This window comes from Poecilia reticulata, linkage group LG11 (genome assembly GCF_000633615.1).
Source record: "Poecilia reticulata strain Guanapo linkage group LG11, Guppy_female_1.0+MT, whole genome shotgun sequence".
Taxonomy (NCBI): domain Eukaryota; kingdom Metazoa; phylum Chordata; class Actinopteri; order Cyprinodontiformes; family Poeciliidae; genus Poecilia; species Poecilia reticulata.
In genome coordinates, this window is record NC_024341.1 from 1,217,800 (window position 1) to 1,237,393 (window position 19,594).

A 19,594-nucleotide genomic window follows, 5' to 3' on the forward strand; every position below is an offset into this window, starting at 1 on the left:
TTATTATAAAAAATATATATATATAATGTGTTTCTTTGATTTTTTTTCATGCATGTTTGATGAATCCTTGAATCTCCCCTGATGGAGGTGAATAAACTATTTCACTCACAAAGCTCCACCTGTTTACCCAAAGCTCCTGTTCAGAGCTGCAGTCCCCAGCTCCTGATAATGGCTGTAAAAAGCGTAATAGATGAGCATTGTTGTGTTGAAGCAGAGTACCTGAATGAACAGGAGCTTCTTAAAGAGACAGAGGTCCAATTTAAAGGCATCAAAATCGCAAAGTAAAATTTCTTCATGTTTGATATGTATAGTGTTTTTATAACAACACTGTACATTGTATCACAAGTAACTTGGGTTACAAAATGGCACTTTGTGGCTGGAAAATACACAATGCTCCCATCTAAACTTCATGTATGTGTGAAGACAGAGGAGGGTTTAAGATGGTAAAGCAGCAGATTTGTTGAGATCTGTTGAAAAAAGCTGAATATCTCTTTTGTGTTCCTTTACAGCCGTATTCTTTTGGAGCTCTTTGGCTCTTTCAGACCCTGTCATTTCACCTCCAGTTCATCATCAATGAACTGTATCTGTAGAGAGCTATCCTTCATGACACGCCGTCACATTAAACTGTGCTCAGGATGGCTGCATGTCTGACTTCTAGAGAAGCAAAGAGCTTACATAACCACCTCCATGGAGGAACACGCCACGCTCTCCTGCTTCAAAGGACCCAATGCAATAATGATGAAACAATACATGTTATGTAACAAGTGATGTCTGAAAGTTCTTTTGTTTTTTTTTTAATTTGTTTTGTGAGGAAGGTAAACGTGTATCTGATCAGAGCAGCCGGTTTGCCTGTCTGAAGAGGTTTAACTTTAGTCTCTGCTGCCTGCAGGTGTCATTTGAAGATGTGGATCGTCTGGCACCTCTGGCTGAGATGGAGAAGGTCCGCATCCCACATTTCATGCAGGACCAAGAAAAATATGCTGAGCAACTGACAAAGATTATGGTGGTCAATCAGCTGACAGATGAAGAGCTGAAGACCCTCATCTAACCCAGTCCTCCTCCTCTTACTCATCTTCTTCCTCAGTCCCCCAATAAAAGCTGCTGTGCTCAGCTCCTGCCTGCATGCATCACATCTCTCCCGCAGCCCTCATGCATGGTAGCACAGCTGTGAACTGTGCAGTGCTGTGGTGTCTCTGGTGTTATATTCTATGGCTGATCAGTCAGTTCAGGTTTTTAATGCTGAGTCAGCGTTTTCCTGCTCATTCTTCCCTGACGAGGAACATGAACCCTAAAGGAAACCTCACTGGTGTTGTCTTCAGGTTTCGTGTTATCACTGTATGTTCTATGCCAATACAGACAGACTGCAGTATCCATACCAGACAGACTTTTTCTCTGACCTGTATTAAGTTTGGTGCCAAGTTATTTCCCCCTCCTTTTTGTTAAAGCTGCCTTGTAGAAGTTGGACTTTCCAAACCCTCTGTGCTGTCTTTCAGAGCAGATCTGTTTTGGCCAAATCTGGTTCTTTATTCATAATCAAACTCTGAAAACCTTATCAATTCAGATCAGTTTTATGATAATTTAACATGTAATCAGCTTATTTTCTGTGGGTACTTTGCAGGAATGGACAGAAGTTTAAGAAATAATTCAAACTCGGTTATAAAACATTCAAACCACTCCCTATCCAGTCCCACAACTCAGAATAAAAGTTTCTTATATTCACCAGTTTCAGAAGACGTTTTGCTCCCACTCTGTCTTCATGGTGTTGTTCAGGAAGAGAAACCTCACAGATTGATTTTATTGGTGGAAAACTGGAGCCGCTTTAATCCTCACCGTTTCTTCTCCAGACAAACTAATGTCCACATGTCCTAAACGGTCCACAGGACATCAGAGACAACGGCTCCATCCTTGTAATTCCTGCAGAATTCCAGTTTGTCCTTTTTGCTGTTCTCAAACAGAAGTAACTTCTTGCTGTTCTCGTTGCCACAAGTTATTGCAAAGTGTTCACCTCACTGCACATGCCCTCAAACCCAGCTGATGCCAGTGTTGAGCAAGCTCTGCTCTGGTGTCATCACCACTTCTTCCTGGACACATTTTGGCATCCCAAAGCTTCTTCAGTGTAGTCGAAACTCTTACCATGATGTTTGTGATTATGCTGAAAACTGCCAGCTGCCATATTTTCAGCAGCTGCTCCTCGACCATCTAATGCAGAGAAGAGCAGTCTCTTCCATCCTTGGAATAAAGTCAGCTCATTATCAGGTTTTTGGCCTAATCTGCTGAAGCTAATTAATGTCTTCTAATTTAATTAAAATGCATCAGATTACACTGCATCTGAAGTCACAAACTAAACAAATGTTTTTTCTCTGTTTAATTACAAATTAAGCACAGAGGTCCATATTTTTAGACAATGTTGGGTTTAAACAAGCCCAAACTTGTCATGATTTGAGATGAGGGTGGTGAGGAATAATGCAGGAAGGCCTAGGTAGTCATTGTAAAAGTTGATTTAATGAAAAAAGCTCAGGAACACAAGAATCTGGCAGACGGCAGAACACACGGCCAACAATAGACAAGGACCCGACAAGGAACAAAGACAACAGATGGACTTAAATACACAGGGAGGGTAATCGGGGAACTAGACACACCTGGGAAGCTATCAACAGGTGTGTCTGCATGCATCACATGTGTCTGCATGCATCACATGCATGCAGACACAGGCATGCATGCATGTGCATGCCTGTGTCTGCATGCAGGACTAAACACAGAAAACCTAAAAAATAACTACACAGAAAAACACAGATCACCACAATGATGAAACTATAATATCTAAACAAAGAACCAAACTAGAATTACTAAAGAAAGATACAGACAGACTCAGACATGGAAGAATAACTGAACCTATAGTGATCAAATTAATAAACATTACTAGAAACCCTGCAGGGAGGCTGAAATAAGAAATAACTAGAATGATACAATATAATTAAACTACAGTCATTAAACAAGGCTTGACATGGACTCAGACAAATGGACTCAATTGTACCTAATGGGCACATTGAAGTGCCCACTAGGTTAGACTGAAAAGTTTTCTATAGAAAAGGCTAATATTAAGATTTTAAATATCCACACAAAATAACGTTTTCCTTCTCTTATCCCAGTGTACTTTTCCTGTGTATGAGATCTGTCTCTTTTGCAAAGACAATTACCATTCCCTGTGGTAACTCTGTTAGGTTAGAAACAGTTTTTACTGGAGAGACAGATGAGAAACTGAAGTGATGTTCCAGGCCTCGTTCTAGCCACACCTGCTGCTGGAGAGAAAATCATTCTGAAGTAAACATTATTTTTAAGACTGTTTATGATAAATGCCCCCCCAGCCCCTCAAAGATTGGAGTGAACTCACCTCTTTGCACTTTCTGAGCTGTAGTCTACCTTTTTACCACTACATGTATGAGCTGCTAGAGTTGGTTTAACCTAAGCTAAGCTAACTAAGGATGCTTTTTGAAAGGACACCGTTTCACTATTACAGTGTTCTGTTTGGATGTGTTTCTGAAAGAATCTTTCAATAAAGAAGACATAAAAAAAATTCCCAGTGTTTTTACCATTTGTACAGCAGAAATGATCAAGCTGCTCACTGAAGTCTGTTTTTTGCCAATTATTTGTTTGAAATGTTATTGTACAAAATGTGCTCTTACTTATTTGTTTTACTGCAAATAATGATAATCGTAAACGTAAAAACAATAAGACAATCAAACCTCAGGGTCAGAATGGGATTACTTTGTTTCATTGACAATAAGGAATCGGTGAGCAAGTCAAATTTATTTTTCAGCAACAAGGCAGTTCTACATATTTTACCCCAATAAAACATAACACAATAACCAGCAGTGAAATAACATAAATTTTGTTAAATGCTATGATCAAATAATCAGGAATAAGTATAATCAAATATACATCAAATATATTAATCAATGTTCTAGATAAATGGACTGAACTTATATAATATAGATATTATTAATTAAATCATGCGACTCCAAACAGGTGGGTGTTTAGCCTCGGCTTAAAGGAACTCAGTGTTTTAGTTCTTTGCAGTTTTCTGAAAATTTGTTCCAGATATGTGGTGCATAGAAGCTGAAAGCAACTTCTCCATGTTTGGTTCTGATGCAGAGCAGAACCAGAAGACCTGAGATGCCTAAAGGGTTGATACAACAGCAGCAGATCTTTAATGTAAACTGCTCAGTGATTTATAAACAAACATTATTTTAAAGTTTATCCTCTCAGGTGAAGGACTTTAGAACGGTGTGATGTTCTTTATCTTCCTGGTTTTAGTCAGAACGCCAACAGCAGCGTTCTGGATGAGCTGCAGCTGGAGGATTGATTCTTTTAGTCAGACCTGTAGAGACACTGTTGCAGTAATCAATGCAACTAAAGATAAACACATCATGGATGAGTTTCTCTAGATCTCGCTGAGACATAAGTCCTCTAATCTGGGAGATTAGAGGACTTATGTCTCTAATCTAGGTGATAGAAGGCCGACTTTGTAACCGTCTTTATGTGTCTCTGAAGGTTCAGGTCAGAGTTCATCACTACACCCAGATTTCAGTCTAATCTCTAGTTCAGGGGTGTCAAACTCCAGTCCTCGAGGGCCGGTGTCCTGCAACTTTTAGAAGTACCTCTGCTGCACCACACCTGAATAGAATAATTARGTMATTAGCAAGGCTCTGGAGAACTGAGGAGGTAATTAAGCCATTTGATTCARGTGTTTTGTACCTGTGGCACATCTAAAAACTGCAGGACAGCGGCCCTTCAGGACTGGAGTTTGACACCCCTGCTCTAGTTTCTATCTGTAAAACCGAAGCTGAGTGTTGACTCTCTCTTGAGGTCCAAAGATAATTTCAGTTTTGTTTCTGTTCAGCATGGCACATCCACACATCAATATGTTCTAAGCATCTGACCAGTGATTGGATGGTTCAGAGTCACCTAGTGACATCATAATGTAGAGATGTGCATCATCTGCATAAGAGTGACAATTTGCACCACAGCCTGCTTCTCTCCTTCTTTATACAAAAAGACTACATTTATGATTTTCCTTTTATCTTCATTGAATTGTTTGTACTTGTGAGTCCATGAAACCTAATTTAAATTGGATTGTTAAATTGGATTGTTCATTGTGCTCACAATCCTGGCCTGATGAAGTTGTGAAGTTTCCCTCAGTGTCAGTGATCTTCATAATGAGAGGTCTTTGAACTGATCACACTCAGCAGTAACCGAATCTGTCACTGCACACTGCCAGCCTTTAAGCCTGGGTCTAACTGGGAGACCTGACACCACTGAGGGCCACAGACTGGTGAATGAGAGCGAGCAGCCATGGCACCCTGCACAATGAGTGTCACTGTACACATCATTCATGTACTCTGACATTTGGTTGTACGCAGAACACAAGCTTCACAAAGTGTCCTGTAACCTCAGCATGGTCATTGTCTGCTGTGCTGTGACCGGATTTCACACACCGCTGGGCCCATCAGGATCAGTGGCCGCTCATTGTGTGGTCAGGGTCATTTTAATAAGGGAGATGACTTCAGTGCTATTCTGCCTGAACCTAACAAACCTTTAAATCCCCCACACCAGCCAAGCCGCAACTGAAAAAACATCTGTGCACACAAGGCACAATAACTAATGTCATATTGAAGGGCAACGGCAAAACAAACTTCAAGATGCTCATACACACAGGCATTTCTAAAGGCAATTTATGTTGCTTTTAGAAATAAATGTTCTAGTCATCTTGTAAAGGGTAAAAAATCATCCAGACTTCTTTATTAATTACAATTAACCACATCTTTTGTACAGCTACATTCTGTTTCATCATCCTGTTTCATCATGTGTGTGTTATCCAAATCTAAGATCAGATGAAATACAGTCACTGACATCTGTCAGTGTGACTGTGGGAAAGATTCCAAAGCCATTATTCACAAATGGAGAAAACATGGAGCAATAGAGAACCTTCTCAGGAGTGGCTGCTACCAAAATGACTTTAAGAGCTCAAATACAACTCATGAAGAAGATAAAATAAGAACCCAGAGTCACATCTGAAACTCTACGAGCCTCAATTGTCTCAGCTCAGGTCAGAGGTCATGATTCAAACATAAGAGACTAGGCAGAAAATGACCTCCACAGCAGAGCTTCAAGGCCAGAACCACTGCTGACCATAAAGAACCAAAAAGCCCAACATATGTTTAGAAAAAACATCCTGATGATCCCCAAGACTTGAGAAAATATTCAGCGGTGTATGGGTTTGTGTCGACATTGTTACTGCACGTCAGTGACTGAATGCAATCAGCTGGATTTCCTTAGGTAGAAAACGTTTTAGACTATTTGAATGATAAACTTGACTGCATTGTTTTATAACATGGGATCAAATTAAAATCTATACATGTCATGTTTGGTGAGTGGTGGTGGACAAAAAACCAGAACAGCAGAGGCATGAAGTAGATGAAGATATTTAATGAAAATAAAGAACAAAACTTACCAAACCCACATTGAGCCAGGGCAGAACACAAACCAGAAACAAAAGGGGAAAAAAAAGCAAGACACAAGCAGAACACAGAGTGGAGAGAAGAAGTAACAGGAGTTAACAGCATTTAAACAGAAGGAAACAGCAAGGAGTGACTGAGAATGAGTTGTATGTATATTGGGGAAGTTGGTCACTAAACCAGGAACAGATAGCTAATTAGAAACTGATTGCAGGTGTGAGGGGAGAGAGCAGAAGCCAGGCTGTGGGGACAGAGGAAGTGATACAGGGGGTGAGGGAGAGTGCACTAAAGGATGAGAGCTAAGAAACATAATAAAACTAGAGTATCTAGAGACCAGAAATAAACATAACAAACTAGAATCACTAAGAAAGGACGGAACCAAAGTAAAACAAACACGGCTGATTTAATCAAAGAAAAGGAACTAAAGAACAGCAATTAACATAACTCCAAACAAACTCAAACAACCTGAGATCCTGACAATACAGAAACTGAAATATGATTGAAGTTTATTCAAACTAGGAGGATAATTAAAGTTAATATTTCCTATTTTGATTTAAGTTTTTCAGGATAAAAATGACTGTTTACAGGTTAAAATATGTACAGCATGATAATATACAATGGTAATTTGCTTATATGATTGATCTGAAATGACACATGAATGAATTAATTAGATTTTTTGTTTTGTAATGAGTGTTGTGGCAACATTTCTATATAAATAAACTGGACTTAAATACCTTATTTAACATGACATAGAGTGAAATATTAAAGCTGTCACTTTAACCACTGGTTCCATTATAGGCAGCAGTTGATTTTATCCATTAAGGCCATGCTTTTGTATTATCCTCACTTTATTGCAGTGCTTGTTTTGTTTAAAGACAACTATTCTAAATGACTGATCTGGCCCACTAGGTGGCTCCCTTTACATGGGCCTTATCTGTCAGATGAGAAACCATGAACTCAGCAGCTGACGGGTCCTATATAAGACAGTGAAGGTCTGATGTACCGGTGCAGATGTATGCGTTGTTGGGTCAAATCCTCTGACATGTTTAGAGCTCTGATGCAGGAGCAGTATGTGATGTTATAGCTGAGCTTATCAGTGTTTCATTCTCAGAATATTCTGAGATAACAGCTGTAGCCTATATAGTTGAGCATTGTTTTCTTGGCTAATCTTTAGAATAATATTTAATTATCAAACATTAAACAACAAAGATCTGCTGCTAACTGAAAATGAAAGTTGACCCTCAGTGGTCAGCAATTCAGAAACACAGCCCGGTCTGGCAAAATGGTGCAGCACTGCAGCGAGAAGGTCCAGGGTTTGAATCCTGACTTGGGTCTTTCTGAGTGGAGTTTGAATTTTATCTCCAATGCAGGCAGGAGTTCTGTCTGAGGAGTTCAGCTTCTCCTCACCGTCAGTTAAATTGTCTCTCTTGGGAGACATGTCTGTGTGTCTGGTTGTTTGTCCTGTGTGTGTCATCTGGAGTAGACAGGTGAACCAGGCTGTACCACTCCTCTCACCCAGTGACAGCTGGAGATGGACTCCGGCCCCTGGTGACCCTAAGGGTTAAAAGGGCTAGATGATAGAATGGATGACTGGCCTAGAAACAGCAATGCAGAGGCAACGGTTGTTTCCAGGGGTTAATTGAATCATTCTGTTTCAATTAGAAAGAATTGTGGTCATGTATGTGGAAGTAAAGTGTGGTAGGAAAGTATCTGAGGGTGAGACAGTAGTGAGGAGTGTGTTAGGGGTAGTAGAAGGTGGTGGTGAGTTCTGCTCTGAGCCACTTTTTTTCTTTCTTCTAGTAGTTGTGATGAACAAGCCAGCCGTCCAAAGACAAGGGCAGTGCAGATGAGACATGAAGAACAACGTACTGGCAGTAGGAGACCAGGGTCAGGAATGATCGCTGCAAGAATGAAAGGGAAAGTTTACGAGATGATAGTGAGTACTAGCATGGTGTTAGGTTTGGAAATAGTGACCTAACAAAAAGACAGCAGGTAGATCTGGAGACGTTTAGACAGGCGGAGACAGTTTGGACGTTGGTCACTGCTGGAGAAAACGAGCAGAAGCTGACCACAGAGCAGGTTCATGGATGTGGTGAAGCAGGATGAGCAGAGGGTTGGTGTGGGATGGAAGCAGATCTCTATGGTGACCAAACAGCAGAAAATGAAGATCTTATATTACACTTATTATACACTTTGATAGTCTGGTAAAAAGCAGCTCCTTCGCTTTGTTTCGTCCAGATACTCCGGACCCTCGGCTAATGAGAAACGACTGGTTTCTGGAGATGTGGACTTTGTTGATATTTTAAATAATTAGATCAGCTTTTACCCAATTGCTAATGCTCAACTGCAGGCAGACTACAATTCTAAAACACAACATAAAGTGGATGTCATCGTTCACAACTCCTTCTACTGTTTAGAGAAATCTATCTCAATGAGAAAAAGCAGAGATGGAAAACTGAAGGGAGATGAAAATCGAGCTGACTTGCATATGAAGGCAAATATATTTTCCAAAGGCTCATATAGGATCCTGCAGCTCGTGATAAGGTTTATTTTTTAGGAATGAAACAGAAGTGCCTCTGAATTGTAAACATTGCAGATGACCTGCACTACACAAGCACTTCTTCTTGGTGTGATAATTACCTCATATCCAAACTAATGTTCCAACTGATAAACACAGTGATTGATAACTTAGTTATTGAGTTTTGAATGGATCTTCACATGAAGCCAAAATGATTTTAAGTCCCAAGATCTGATGAGGCTTAGCTGGACTTGTAGTTCCTTGCACTACATTTTCTGTTTTCCACAGTACTGCGAAGCTAACATGGTCTAAAAGCTGTGCTTCAATGCTTAAGAGCAGCAGCCCTAAGTTCTGCGTGACGGATCATAACATCCTCAAAGGAGGAGATGAGGAAAAGTTTACTGATCTGAGCAGCAGGCTCATTCAGACAAACATTACATAAAGAGTCCAGATATGATATAAAGATCTAATCATTTCTCTTTATTTACACATAGAAAATGCTTGGCACATTTCTTCTTAAAGTACATTGTCTACATAGACTTGAACATTTTTATGGCTTAATGACTTAGCAGTTACTAGGATAGATATTGAAACTCAGAAGGCGTCTCTGTACTTCTTCACATTCATGGGGAAGCTGTGCTCCAGCAGGGTCCATCCAGGCCAGATGGCCCGCCCACTCGCCGTCTTAACCGTGACCACTGTCATCGCTCATGTTTGGGCATCATGTCTCTGTCCACAGCTGCCATGGCCGGCCTGCTCATCTCCTTAGAAGACAGGTTGATGTAGAACTCAGCCACCACCGGGCAGTGATCTGATGCCACGCCTCCCCACGACCAGTTATCTGGGATCCAGGGATTAGTCAAGCCCTCCCGCACCACCATGCAGTGACCTGCCAGAGGAGCAGATTTAAGATCAAAAACCCAAAAACGAAGAAGCTAAAGACGTGTCAGAGAGACATGAGCAAACAATTATTTCTTTGTTCCAAGGAGCCACATTTTCTAGTAATTCTGCAGATTTTCTGAAGGTCTTTCAAAGTTTGTGAAAATTAGATAGTGGTCATGTTTCATTATTTCAACCCAGAATTTTCAATCAATCAATCAATCAATCAATCAATCAATCAATCAATCAATCAATCAATCAATCAATCAATCAATCAATCAATCAATCAATCAATCAATCANCAATCAATCAATCAATCAATCAATCAATCAATCAATCAATCAATCAATCAATCAATCAATCAATCAATCAATCAATCAATCAATCAATCAATCAAATTTTATTTGCATAACACATTTCAGCAGCAAGGCATTTCTAAATGCTTTACATCATAACAAACACAAAAACGCAGAGTCATGCAACATAGAATCAAMAATCAAAACATTACATTAAGTCAAGTGCCATCATTAAATTAGTAATTGATTATGTTTCAAATACAACACTAAACAGSTGGGTTTTTAGTCGAGATTTAAAGGCACTCGGTGTTTCAGTTGTTTTACARTTTTCTGGAAGTTTGTTCCAAATTTGTGGTGCGTAGAAGCTGAATGCTGCTTCTYCTCGTTTSGTTCTGGTTCTGATGCAGAGCAGAACCAGAAGACCTGAGGGGTCTGGAAGGTTGATACAACAGYAGATCTTTAATGTATTGTGGTGCTAAACCGTTCAGTGATTTATAAACTAATGACAGTATTTTAAAGTCTATTCTCTGAGCTACAGGGAGCCAGTGTAGGGACTTTAAAACTGGTGTTATGTGCTCTAACTTCTGGTTTTAGTCAGAACGCGAGCAGCAGCGTTCTGGATGAGCTGCAGCTGATTTATTGATTTATTGGACAGATCTGTGAAGACGCTGTTGCAGTAATCAATGCGACTAAAGATAAATACATGGATGAGTTTCTCTAGATCTCGTTGAGACATAAGTCCTCTAATCCTGGAGATGTTCTTCAGGTGATAGAAGGTCGACTTTGTGACTGTTTTTATGTGGCTCTGAAGGTTCAGGTCAGAGTCCATCACTACTCCCAGGTTTCGGGTATGATCGCTCGGTTTTAGTTGTAATAACTGAAGCTGTGCGTTGACTTTAGATCACTCCTCTTTAGGTCCAAAAATAATAACTTCTTAATCATATTTAATTATTTACATTTTAATATGTAATAACTTCCTCCTCACACTGTGTCACTATGAAAGCCGCATGGAAGAAGAACTGACCGGAGTAGATCTTCTTGAGGGAGCGGCTGATCCAGATGTTATCCAGGCACAGCGTGCCCTGAGGGCAGCGGGTGCTGATGTTAGTGAACTGGCTGGACAGCACCAGAGGACACAGCTTCTCTTTCCGCAGGACATCAAACTCAGAGCTCTGTGGCGATGAGCCAAAGTGTCCCAGTATGACCAGCTCCTTCTCACCTGCAGAGGAAGCCATGGCAGCAGGATCAGCTCTGTACAGGAAGGAGGCTGCTGTTTGGATCTGGTTCTGGGAGAGTTCAGACTGACCTCTGAGTGTTTCCTGGATGCTGGGAGAGAGGTGTTGCCCCTTGTCTTCGCCTGATTGGTGGGTTTTACTGCTGGACTCTCCTGCTGAGGCGGTGCTCTGCATGTGGATGCTCACCACCGTCAGCTCCACAGAACCAACCTGAATGGGACGATCAGTCAGCAAACAAAAAACACACACTCACCCAATCATTTCTTTTTCTGCAGCCTGTTTCTTTAATAGCAGAGCTCCATTTTCTTCTTTTAGCTATTTGGAAGATTAAAGATAATTACTGCTAAATAATTTTTTCATGCTTTATTCCTGACCTTTTTTTTTTTAAATCAATCACTAGATTCCCCCTATGCAGATTAAGTCGTGGACATGCTGGGATTCAGCTGCCTCTGTGAACCAGCTCCAAATGACTCCAACATTCATATTAGTGAGAATAAAAGAAACCCCAAAAGCTTCATAGTTAGACTCGCAACTTCATCATATGGCGCTTCACAAAACAAACAGCTCCAGTTCAAACTCAAAAACGTGTGTTAGTCTTTTCTTTTTTTTTTTTTGCTAAATACAACTTACTAAAAAGTGTGCCAGATAGAGCTGAGGGTGTGCATGATTTCCATTGCCGTTGACGACAGGATGGTCGAGAACCACAGCATCCTTCAGATCAATTCCAGATGAGCTGTCCCACAGAAAGCCGGAGTAACTCTCTCCCTGCAAATAGAGAATGAAGAGAAACAGAGTTTTTAATTAGAATCCATGGCAACCTATTTACACCTCTCTATTACTATCTTCCTCTGCAAAAGCATCAAAACCCCCTAGTGTCTCCTTTTGCTTTGCTGTGAGAGAGAGATGACCAACAGACCGGCTCACCAGGTCACAGTAACCTCACTGCTGCCGAATGATTTAGCAACTTTTCAGACAAAAGGAAAATGCAATCGGTGCATTCCTGGTTAAGATGTTAGGCCAGGAGCAGAAAATAAAACACCTAATTCTTATCAGTTGATCATTATATAATTATAACCAGATCAATTATAATCATTTCAAGAAACGTTTAAGATAAATGATTGAAAGCCTAAAGCGATGATGCTCACGCTAACTTCTGACCAAAACTGTAACCAAAGTGACATTAATGCAAAGGAGAACATTTTCAGTTCATTTTCCTGGAATTGATGGGAACATAAATGATAGATTTTATAGTTCTGTTCAACCACAGGAGAAGTCAGCTGCTGCTAACAGAAGCATGCTGTCACACTGGACCTACTGTCACTGTTCTGTCACTGATCCAGTTTCTGCTCTTTACACCCTTGTCCCTTAGTGGGGTCAGGGATGAACAGAACAGAAATGCTAATAATAAAAAAACAAAGTAGAAAATAATGTTTTGTGTAAAGAAAAAATCAGATCAGCTGCTCATCTAGAACTTGAAACGAAAATATCCAAATATGATTTTATTTATTTTTTGTTGCCACTTGTATTGATATATAACTAATTAAGGCAGGAATATGAAAATATACTTATGATTAATAAACACTAAAAGTCAGACACATAAATAGTTTATGTGTTTCTTACTTACAGTAATTGCTTTCCCCAGGTATTAGTCTGCTCTCCTTTATGTCTCTGCAGTATAGCAGATGTCTTCTAATGATATATTACTGCATTAACATTACCATAACATAAAATATAAAATGTTTGTCATAAATGAATAAAATAACAAAAACAAAATGATGAAAACCCCCCCAGAAAAATCCCACCAAAGACGATCCCAGGAGAGCAGAGAGAGTTAGATTGGGGTTTCAGAGGTAAACCATGCTGACTCAGCCATCACAGGCTCAGTTTTACCTGAAGATCCACTGCTAATAAAACAAACCTGCTGCTCAGTGTTTTCAGCCTGATCAGCACTGACTGACCAGGTGGTTAGACATTTTAAAAATCCTATTTTTTTTTGATCAGTGAACACACCATCCACAAAATGTACCAGGTCATAGAGACAGTGGTGGAGTAAAACAAATGAGTGTTAATTAGTAGAATGCCTTGATCAGCAACTCAATGGAATTGTTGATGCTAATGTAAACCCTGATCAGTAAACACTGATGAGAGCAAAACAGAAAGTTGTTTAAAAGCAAATTCTGAACGATCAAAAGTCCATCATTCCCATCAGACTGTTGGAGTTAACCATGCCTAACTCTTGTTGTCATATCAACCATCATGAGCTCCATCTCTCATGATGGAGCTCATGACCACAAGGTTGACCCAGTTCTTGTTCATAACATGACTTCAAATGGAGGTTTCCACTATCAACACACAGCATTGGCTTGTTAGAGGAAGCAATGTGACCATTTAAAGCTAAATTGCTCCCACACTGCTTTCTGTGTTGATAAATTGGATCAGATGTTCTGCTTTCTGTAGGTGTTCATGTCTCGGAGCATCAGGGGTTGTGATATGGAGACTTCCATACCTTGCTGGAGCGTCCAGTGGGTTTCTCAGAAACTATGCTTTTCCACACGCCTCGGGGCCATTTCCATGTCCGTACGCTGGCCAGGGTTCCTTGGTTTAACTCCACACAGAACTGGAACAAAACATCCAGGAAACTGAGTCAGAACCACACACAGATATAACAGCTCCTACCGGCATGGTATCTGGAGACAAATCAGTGAACTCTTCCAGTGGGAAGAGCTTCATTTTAAACTGAAAATTAAAAAAAAGCAAAGCTACCTTAGTCTTAATGATCCAGTCAGATATTTCACTACATGTAGAATAACTAAAGCTTACCAAAACATGGAATACAAGACTTTACAACTTAACTGTTTCTTTTTTTACCAGGGTTTTGGCAGCTGGATATTTTTGTGTTTGCTTCATATTTTTGTGTTAATATACAGTGGAAGCTGAAAGCTACTGTATTTTAACTCGACCTTATACCCATGCCCTGCGTTATTCAGAGACCCGAGAAGCATAGGCGGTATGGTGAGATGTTAATGCATGTAAGGTAACATTGTATCATGTGTTGATAACAGGTCTTATGTTATGAGTTGTGTCACAGAGTACAAAGCATGAAAAATACAGTTATCAACGAATTAAACACCAACTCAAAGCCATGTGACAGATAAAGTGCAGCATTTTACAGTTTGGCTTCAACACTAGGGGGCAGATTAACTGCTTGTCAGCTATGTGCTCCTGAGACAATACAGAGTTCAGTGAACTCCAGTAGCCTGGTGTGAGGTTACTGGAGTTCATCCAGGCAGCCTCAGGGCAAACACAGCTGGAGAGGAAGCTCCTGATGTTAACATGAGCGAACACTGGGCTGATCAGCAGTCATGTCCCAGAGAACAGGTAGCAGTTCCTCCATCACAGCACAACGGAATAAACATGTTCAGAAAGGCTTACAGGTCAATCAGAGTGAGAGTTCCATGTGGAACACCAGGAAGTTCAGATGGACCCACCCACCCACACACACACACACACACACACACACACACGCATCAGGGTCCTTACTGTGAAGGCCCAAGCTAATATGAGGCTGTTTGAAGGCTATGCTATAGCTAATGCTACAGCATGAGTCCAGCACGTGAGGAACTGATGTATTGTTTTATGTATTGTTTAAAAATAAACAACAACAACATGCTTTGTCTTGATATGGGATCCTGGATTGAGAGACCAGAAACAAACACTACAGGTTAAGCTGAGCACACAGCCTGAAGTGGACACAATGAACAGAGAAGCTTTCAACTTGCAGGATTCTAACAGCCAACAGCTGTCAGGAAGATAATTAATCCCACCGTTACTGTACTGTAAAGAATATATTGCTCCTCATCCAGTCATCCCATTATCAGAACAGACAAGCAAAACATTATGACCAATGATGGGTGAAGTGAAGACTGATTTTTCACCTGTTAATATTGCTTAGCAAATACTGTAAGCCGTTAATTTTTTTCCACACGCGTTGATCTGTACATTCTGGCCATTGTATGGTTTTTACCCATTGGGTCTCAAATGGCTGCACTGCTGGTGATGAAGAGGACAGCACAAGAATGTGCCTTGAGGTGAAAGTGACACTGAGGGCGACAACGACAGAGAGTGTGTGTGATCCCAGGTTTACACTGCATGAGTTTCTGCCCCGCCGTTCCTGACTTACACTCCTCTGTGAAGTCCTCCGAGAAGCATGTGTGGCATGTGGTTTAGTGAACAGGAGGAAGGTTAAGACAGCAACCAAGAACTTTTCCTGGTAGGTTACTGTATTTTTTTTATTAAGCAGCCGTGTTAAGGCACTGTCTGGCATTTACCAGTAAGTATTTTATTAAAAGTGAAACATATTATGTTACGTACATGTTGCAACATGTACGTAAGCAGCTTACATACACAAGCTGCTTGCACACATATATGCCACACTTATAGACAGGTGTGGCCTATATGTGTATAGAGTTGATAGCAGTGGGTTATATTCAGGTGGGCTCAATAGTCCAGATGGACATATGGGTGTCATACGTAGGGGCCCATCAACAGATGTATTACTTGTTTCTGCCACCAAATAGTACAACAGGCATTTCATGGAGGTGTGGAGTTCATACCATGGATGCGTTGAGGCTGTTTTGTCAACAAAAAGGAGACCATTCCATAATTAGACAAGAGGTCATAATGTTATGCCTGTTTAGTGATCTATCCCATTGATCATAATGATTTGTGCTCCATATCTCTGTCTTGCTGTCAACTGGACCATATATGACCACTGAAGCTCTGACCAGCACTGATCCATTTGATGCAAAATACTTTGTAAAAGTTATATATTACTAACAGTGTGATGGATTTAATGAAATACAATCAACAAAAAAAATAATCTTTATATTGTTGCAGCTGTCAATGTTTTCTGGATGCAGCTGTTACATTGGGTTAATGAGGAACCAAACTGAGTTTAGTAACAGAGTTTCAGCTTTGTGCAAGGTTGATTTTTCTGACTTCAAAGTTGGACTTTAAATTGCTAAAATCTAATTACAAATGAACCAGGCTTTGTCTACCTAATCTAAAGGTAACAGGAACCAGTTAAAATTAGCTTAATTCACTTCTTAGATAGAAAACAAGAGGGTCATGTTAGGTTGGAATTTTTTGATCCAAAAGGCAGTTCTGTCCAGCAGCACAGAACTTTGGCTAGATGAGCAGAACTCTGCGTTCACTCAGCTGTCACAGCGGAAGTAATAAAACCGATGACAAAGCAATTTTCAGTTCCCAGGAGGTTGAAACCTGAAACAGGATTTTCCCTCAGGCATCATCTCCAGGGGCCATTGAGCCTGTCGGGAACAGAAAGGTGAACCACTTACAAGTATTATTTTGCCAAAACACAAAACAGCCTCATAATTCACTCTGAGTGTTGTAAAGTGCACACACAGCATGGAGCCAGCGTCTTGGCAGGCAGCCCAGCAGTCCCAGGATGTTTTACTGTGAGACCTGGACTAGACTGGACTGGACTGGACTGGACTGGACTGGACTGGACTGGACTGGACTGGACTGGGCTGGACTGGACTGGGCCAAGTTCATGTCTTACTCTGGAGCCCAGCTTTTCATGTTTGATTTATATGACTGTTGAAAAGACAGGGATATTAAAAGCATTGAACCAGTGACTGGTTCTGTTTAACTCTGAAGTTGGAAGTCTAATAACATCCACTTTAACAGGGTTTCAGGTAGACAGCAGAAAATTAGCAGGATTTGCTGATTCCTCTGGCCGCTAATAATTCTAACAACTGTTAGCATCACAAAACAGTGACCTTCTTTATCTGGATTCTGTACTTATAAAACTAGCTGTTATGCAGATTGAACTGCTTCTCTGATTCCATGTGATACATAAGATACATAAGCTACCAACACCTTTTATGAAAGAAGGAAGCCATGTTGGATTTTGGGGTGAAGCCTTGAAGATTTCAAGATGAATTTCAATTAAAGGGGCATTCCTGGGTATTTTTCTGACCAACCCACAGAATTTTTAACTTCCATGGGCTGTGATAAAGCAAATATGCTAATACTGCATCATCTCTCCATGAGTTAACCAGCACTAACTCCAAACCAGAGAGGGTAATCACATTATTAACCTTATCCTTTTAAATGTCTCAACTAGATTTTGCTGAAAAGATTAAAAAGGCTTCCTGAGAATGAAGAAATGAGAATGAAAAGCAAGTTTGTTTGTTTGTTTTTAATCCTCTAATTTAACAGAACTGAACCAGACACAAAGATTCCAGCCAGTCAGTGATCTAAGCAGAGCAAATATCACTGTTCTCTGTCTTGGTAGCAACATCTGGATCTTTAAGCATTTCTATTGATGGAGGAATTTGGGTAGCAGGACTTTTTTGGATCCCCACTGATGAACGAAAGAACCAGCAATCCTGATGAATGCTGAAAAATATTCCATCAGATCACAGTTCTTGTTTTCTTGTGAGAACAAAGAATTAGCTTGTGGAAGTTCACAAGAAGACACCAGTGCAGTCATTGTCCCAGATTAATTGTTCTGTGTTGCCTTGGTTCGGACTCGTTGTCATTGTTTGTCCTTCTTCACAACTTTCAGTGGCCAAACATGAACATGAGCTGTGGTGGTACACAACAGGAGTGGCTTGTGTGTGTTTGTTTGTTTATCCACTAATTACATTAGTTATGCTGCTGTGTGAGCATAACTAAAGTTATACTCTCATATTATTTTTCAGTATGAGTAATAATGAGGAAGACACCCAACCACAGACAGAAGCTTCCTGAGCAACCAAGCAGAGAGATGACAACAGTCCATAGCAGACTCACTCTGTGTGTGACTGATCTCAACAAAGTTGACATAACAATGGAGCAGAAAGAAGCAACTTTTTTTTCTGAATATAATCTGCGCTTCTCAAGCAGCCAGACATTAAAAACGGCAGCGGTGAAGGCTGGTGGAGGTAAAACAACATGAGTGTGAGCTGAAGCTTGTCCATCCCTGCACTGCCTCGCTGTCATCCCACACCGATGCTGACCTACTTCCCTCACACACAGCACTCATTTCTCAGCCAAGGTTACACTGAGTGTCTAGGACAGAGTGACATTACCAGAGTGCGATGTGTGTGTGCATGCATGTATGTCTGTGTGTGTGGGAAGGCTTAGAATGGACATGTGATGCTGCTAAAATTGGCCTTTTAAGCTCTCAACATTTTATGGAGGCAGCAACATTTGTTCATTAATGCAGATGACCTACATATTTATTCCATAATTGGAGAGAATGATGTGACTAAAGAAGATTATCCAAATATTAGTGATTGTGTTTGTCTGCGTATGTTCTCTGGTTGTCTGTCTGAGCAGACATAAAACGTTGAGTCTTCAGCTTTGACGTTTTCTCACCACAAATGATTTGATGGAGTCTGGAAGAGATTTGGAGCAAGATGGAACTAATATAAAGAAAACCTGAACCTGACCCAGAGGAAAGTCAGGCCTGATGGGGGCGCTCTGGCTCCCAGAGCAAGGCCCCTCCATGAGGGCCCACCAGCTGCTGGTGAGGCTGGGAGCATTGGCATGGCAACACACACCAGCACAACCTGCCAGAGCTGGTGTGTGAGGTTGGTACCAACTACCAAATAGCAGGACTCACCTCCATACACAGCTTGGGGTCTGGAATCAACTGTGGGAGAGCTGGACATGCTACTCCGGAGTTGCCATGGGAGACAGGGCTCTAGCAGGGAAGAGGGGGCTCACAATCCTCTGGGATGGTGTAATGGCAAGGATTCTATAGTGGGTGGCTGGGTAATGTAGGCATTGCTGGGGAGCTGTGAGTGGGAACCACAGCCTCCACAACCTGAATGAACAGTTTGATGTGTGATGTAGATCAGCAGAGCTGCTAACTGACGGAGTCATCCAGGACACATTACCATGAATACTGTACTGTTAGCATGTCTTCATACAGCAACCCGTACCTTATCCAGGGCCTCCCGCTCCACCAGGTCCTGCACCGCCAATATCTTGATCCTGCAATGAGAGAAAGAGAAACTTTTACATTCATATAGTGTAATATTAGCATAAATCAGACATAATATTTTGTCCAGCAGGTCACTGGTTTCTGTAAATTCAATGGTGAGATCAGTGGTGTGGTCGCTTTATGTGGTCGATATA

General features: G+C 40.8%; 2 protein-coding genes across 2 annotated transcripts in view; one reads left to right on the forward strand and one right to left on the reverse strand.

Annotated features, from left to right (window-relative positions):
* Window positions 1-1,119, forward strand: part of matcap2 (microtubule associated tyrosine carboxypeptidase 2) — a 7,923-nt gene extending 6,804 nt beyond the window's left edge. The window contains exon 7 of the mRNA XM_008421246.2: window positions 890-1,119. Within this exon, the coding sequence (XP_008419468.1) occupies window positions 890-1,048 (159 nt within the window). The 3' untranslated portion in view covers window positions 1,049-1,119. The remainder of the gene's footprint in view (window positions 1-889) is intronic.
* An 8,373-nt stretch (window positions 1,120-9,492) lies between these two features.
* eepd1 (endonuclease/exonuclease/phosphatase family domain containing 1) overlaps window positions 9,493-19,594 on the reverse strand; it is a 23,958-nt gene continuing 13,856 nt past the window's right edge. Inside the window, exons 2-7 of the mRNA XM_008421247.2 lie at window positions 19,399-19,450; window positions 13,950-14,060; window positions 12,074-12,208; window positions 11,515-11,653; window positions 11,233-11,427; window positions 9,493-9,922 (exon numbers count right to left, since the gene is read on the reverse strand). Coding sequence (XP_008419469.1) covers window positions 9,735-9,922; window positions 11,233-11,427; window positions 11,515-11,653; window positions 12,074-12,208; window positions 13,950-14,060; window positions 19,399-19,450 — 820 coding nt within the window. The 3' untranslated portion in view covers window positions 9,493-9,734. The remainder of the gene's footprint in view (window positions 9,923-11,232; window positions 11,428-11,514; window positions 11,654-12,073; window positions 12,209-13,949; window positions 14,061-19,398; window positions 19,451-19,594) is intronic.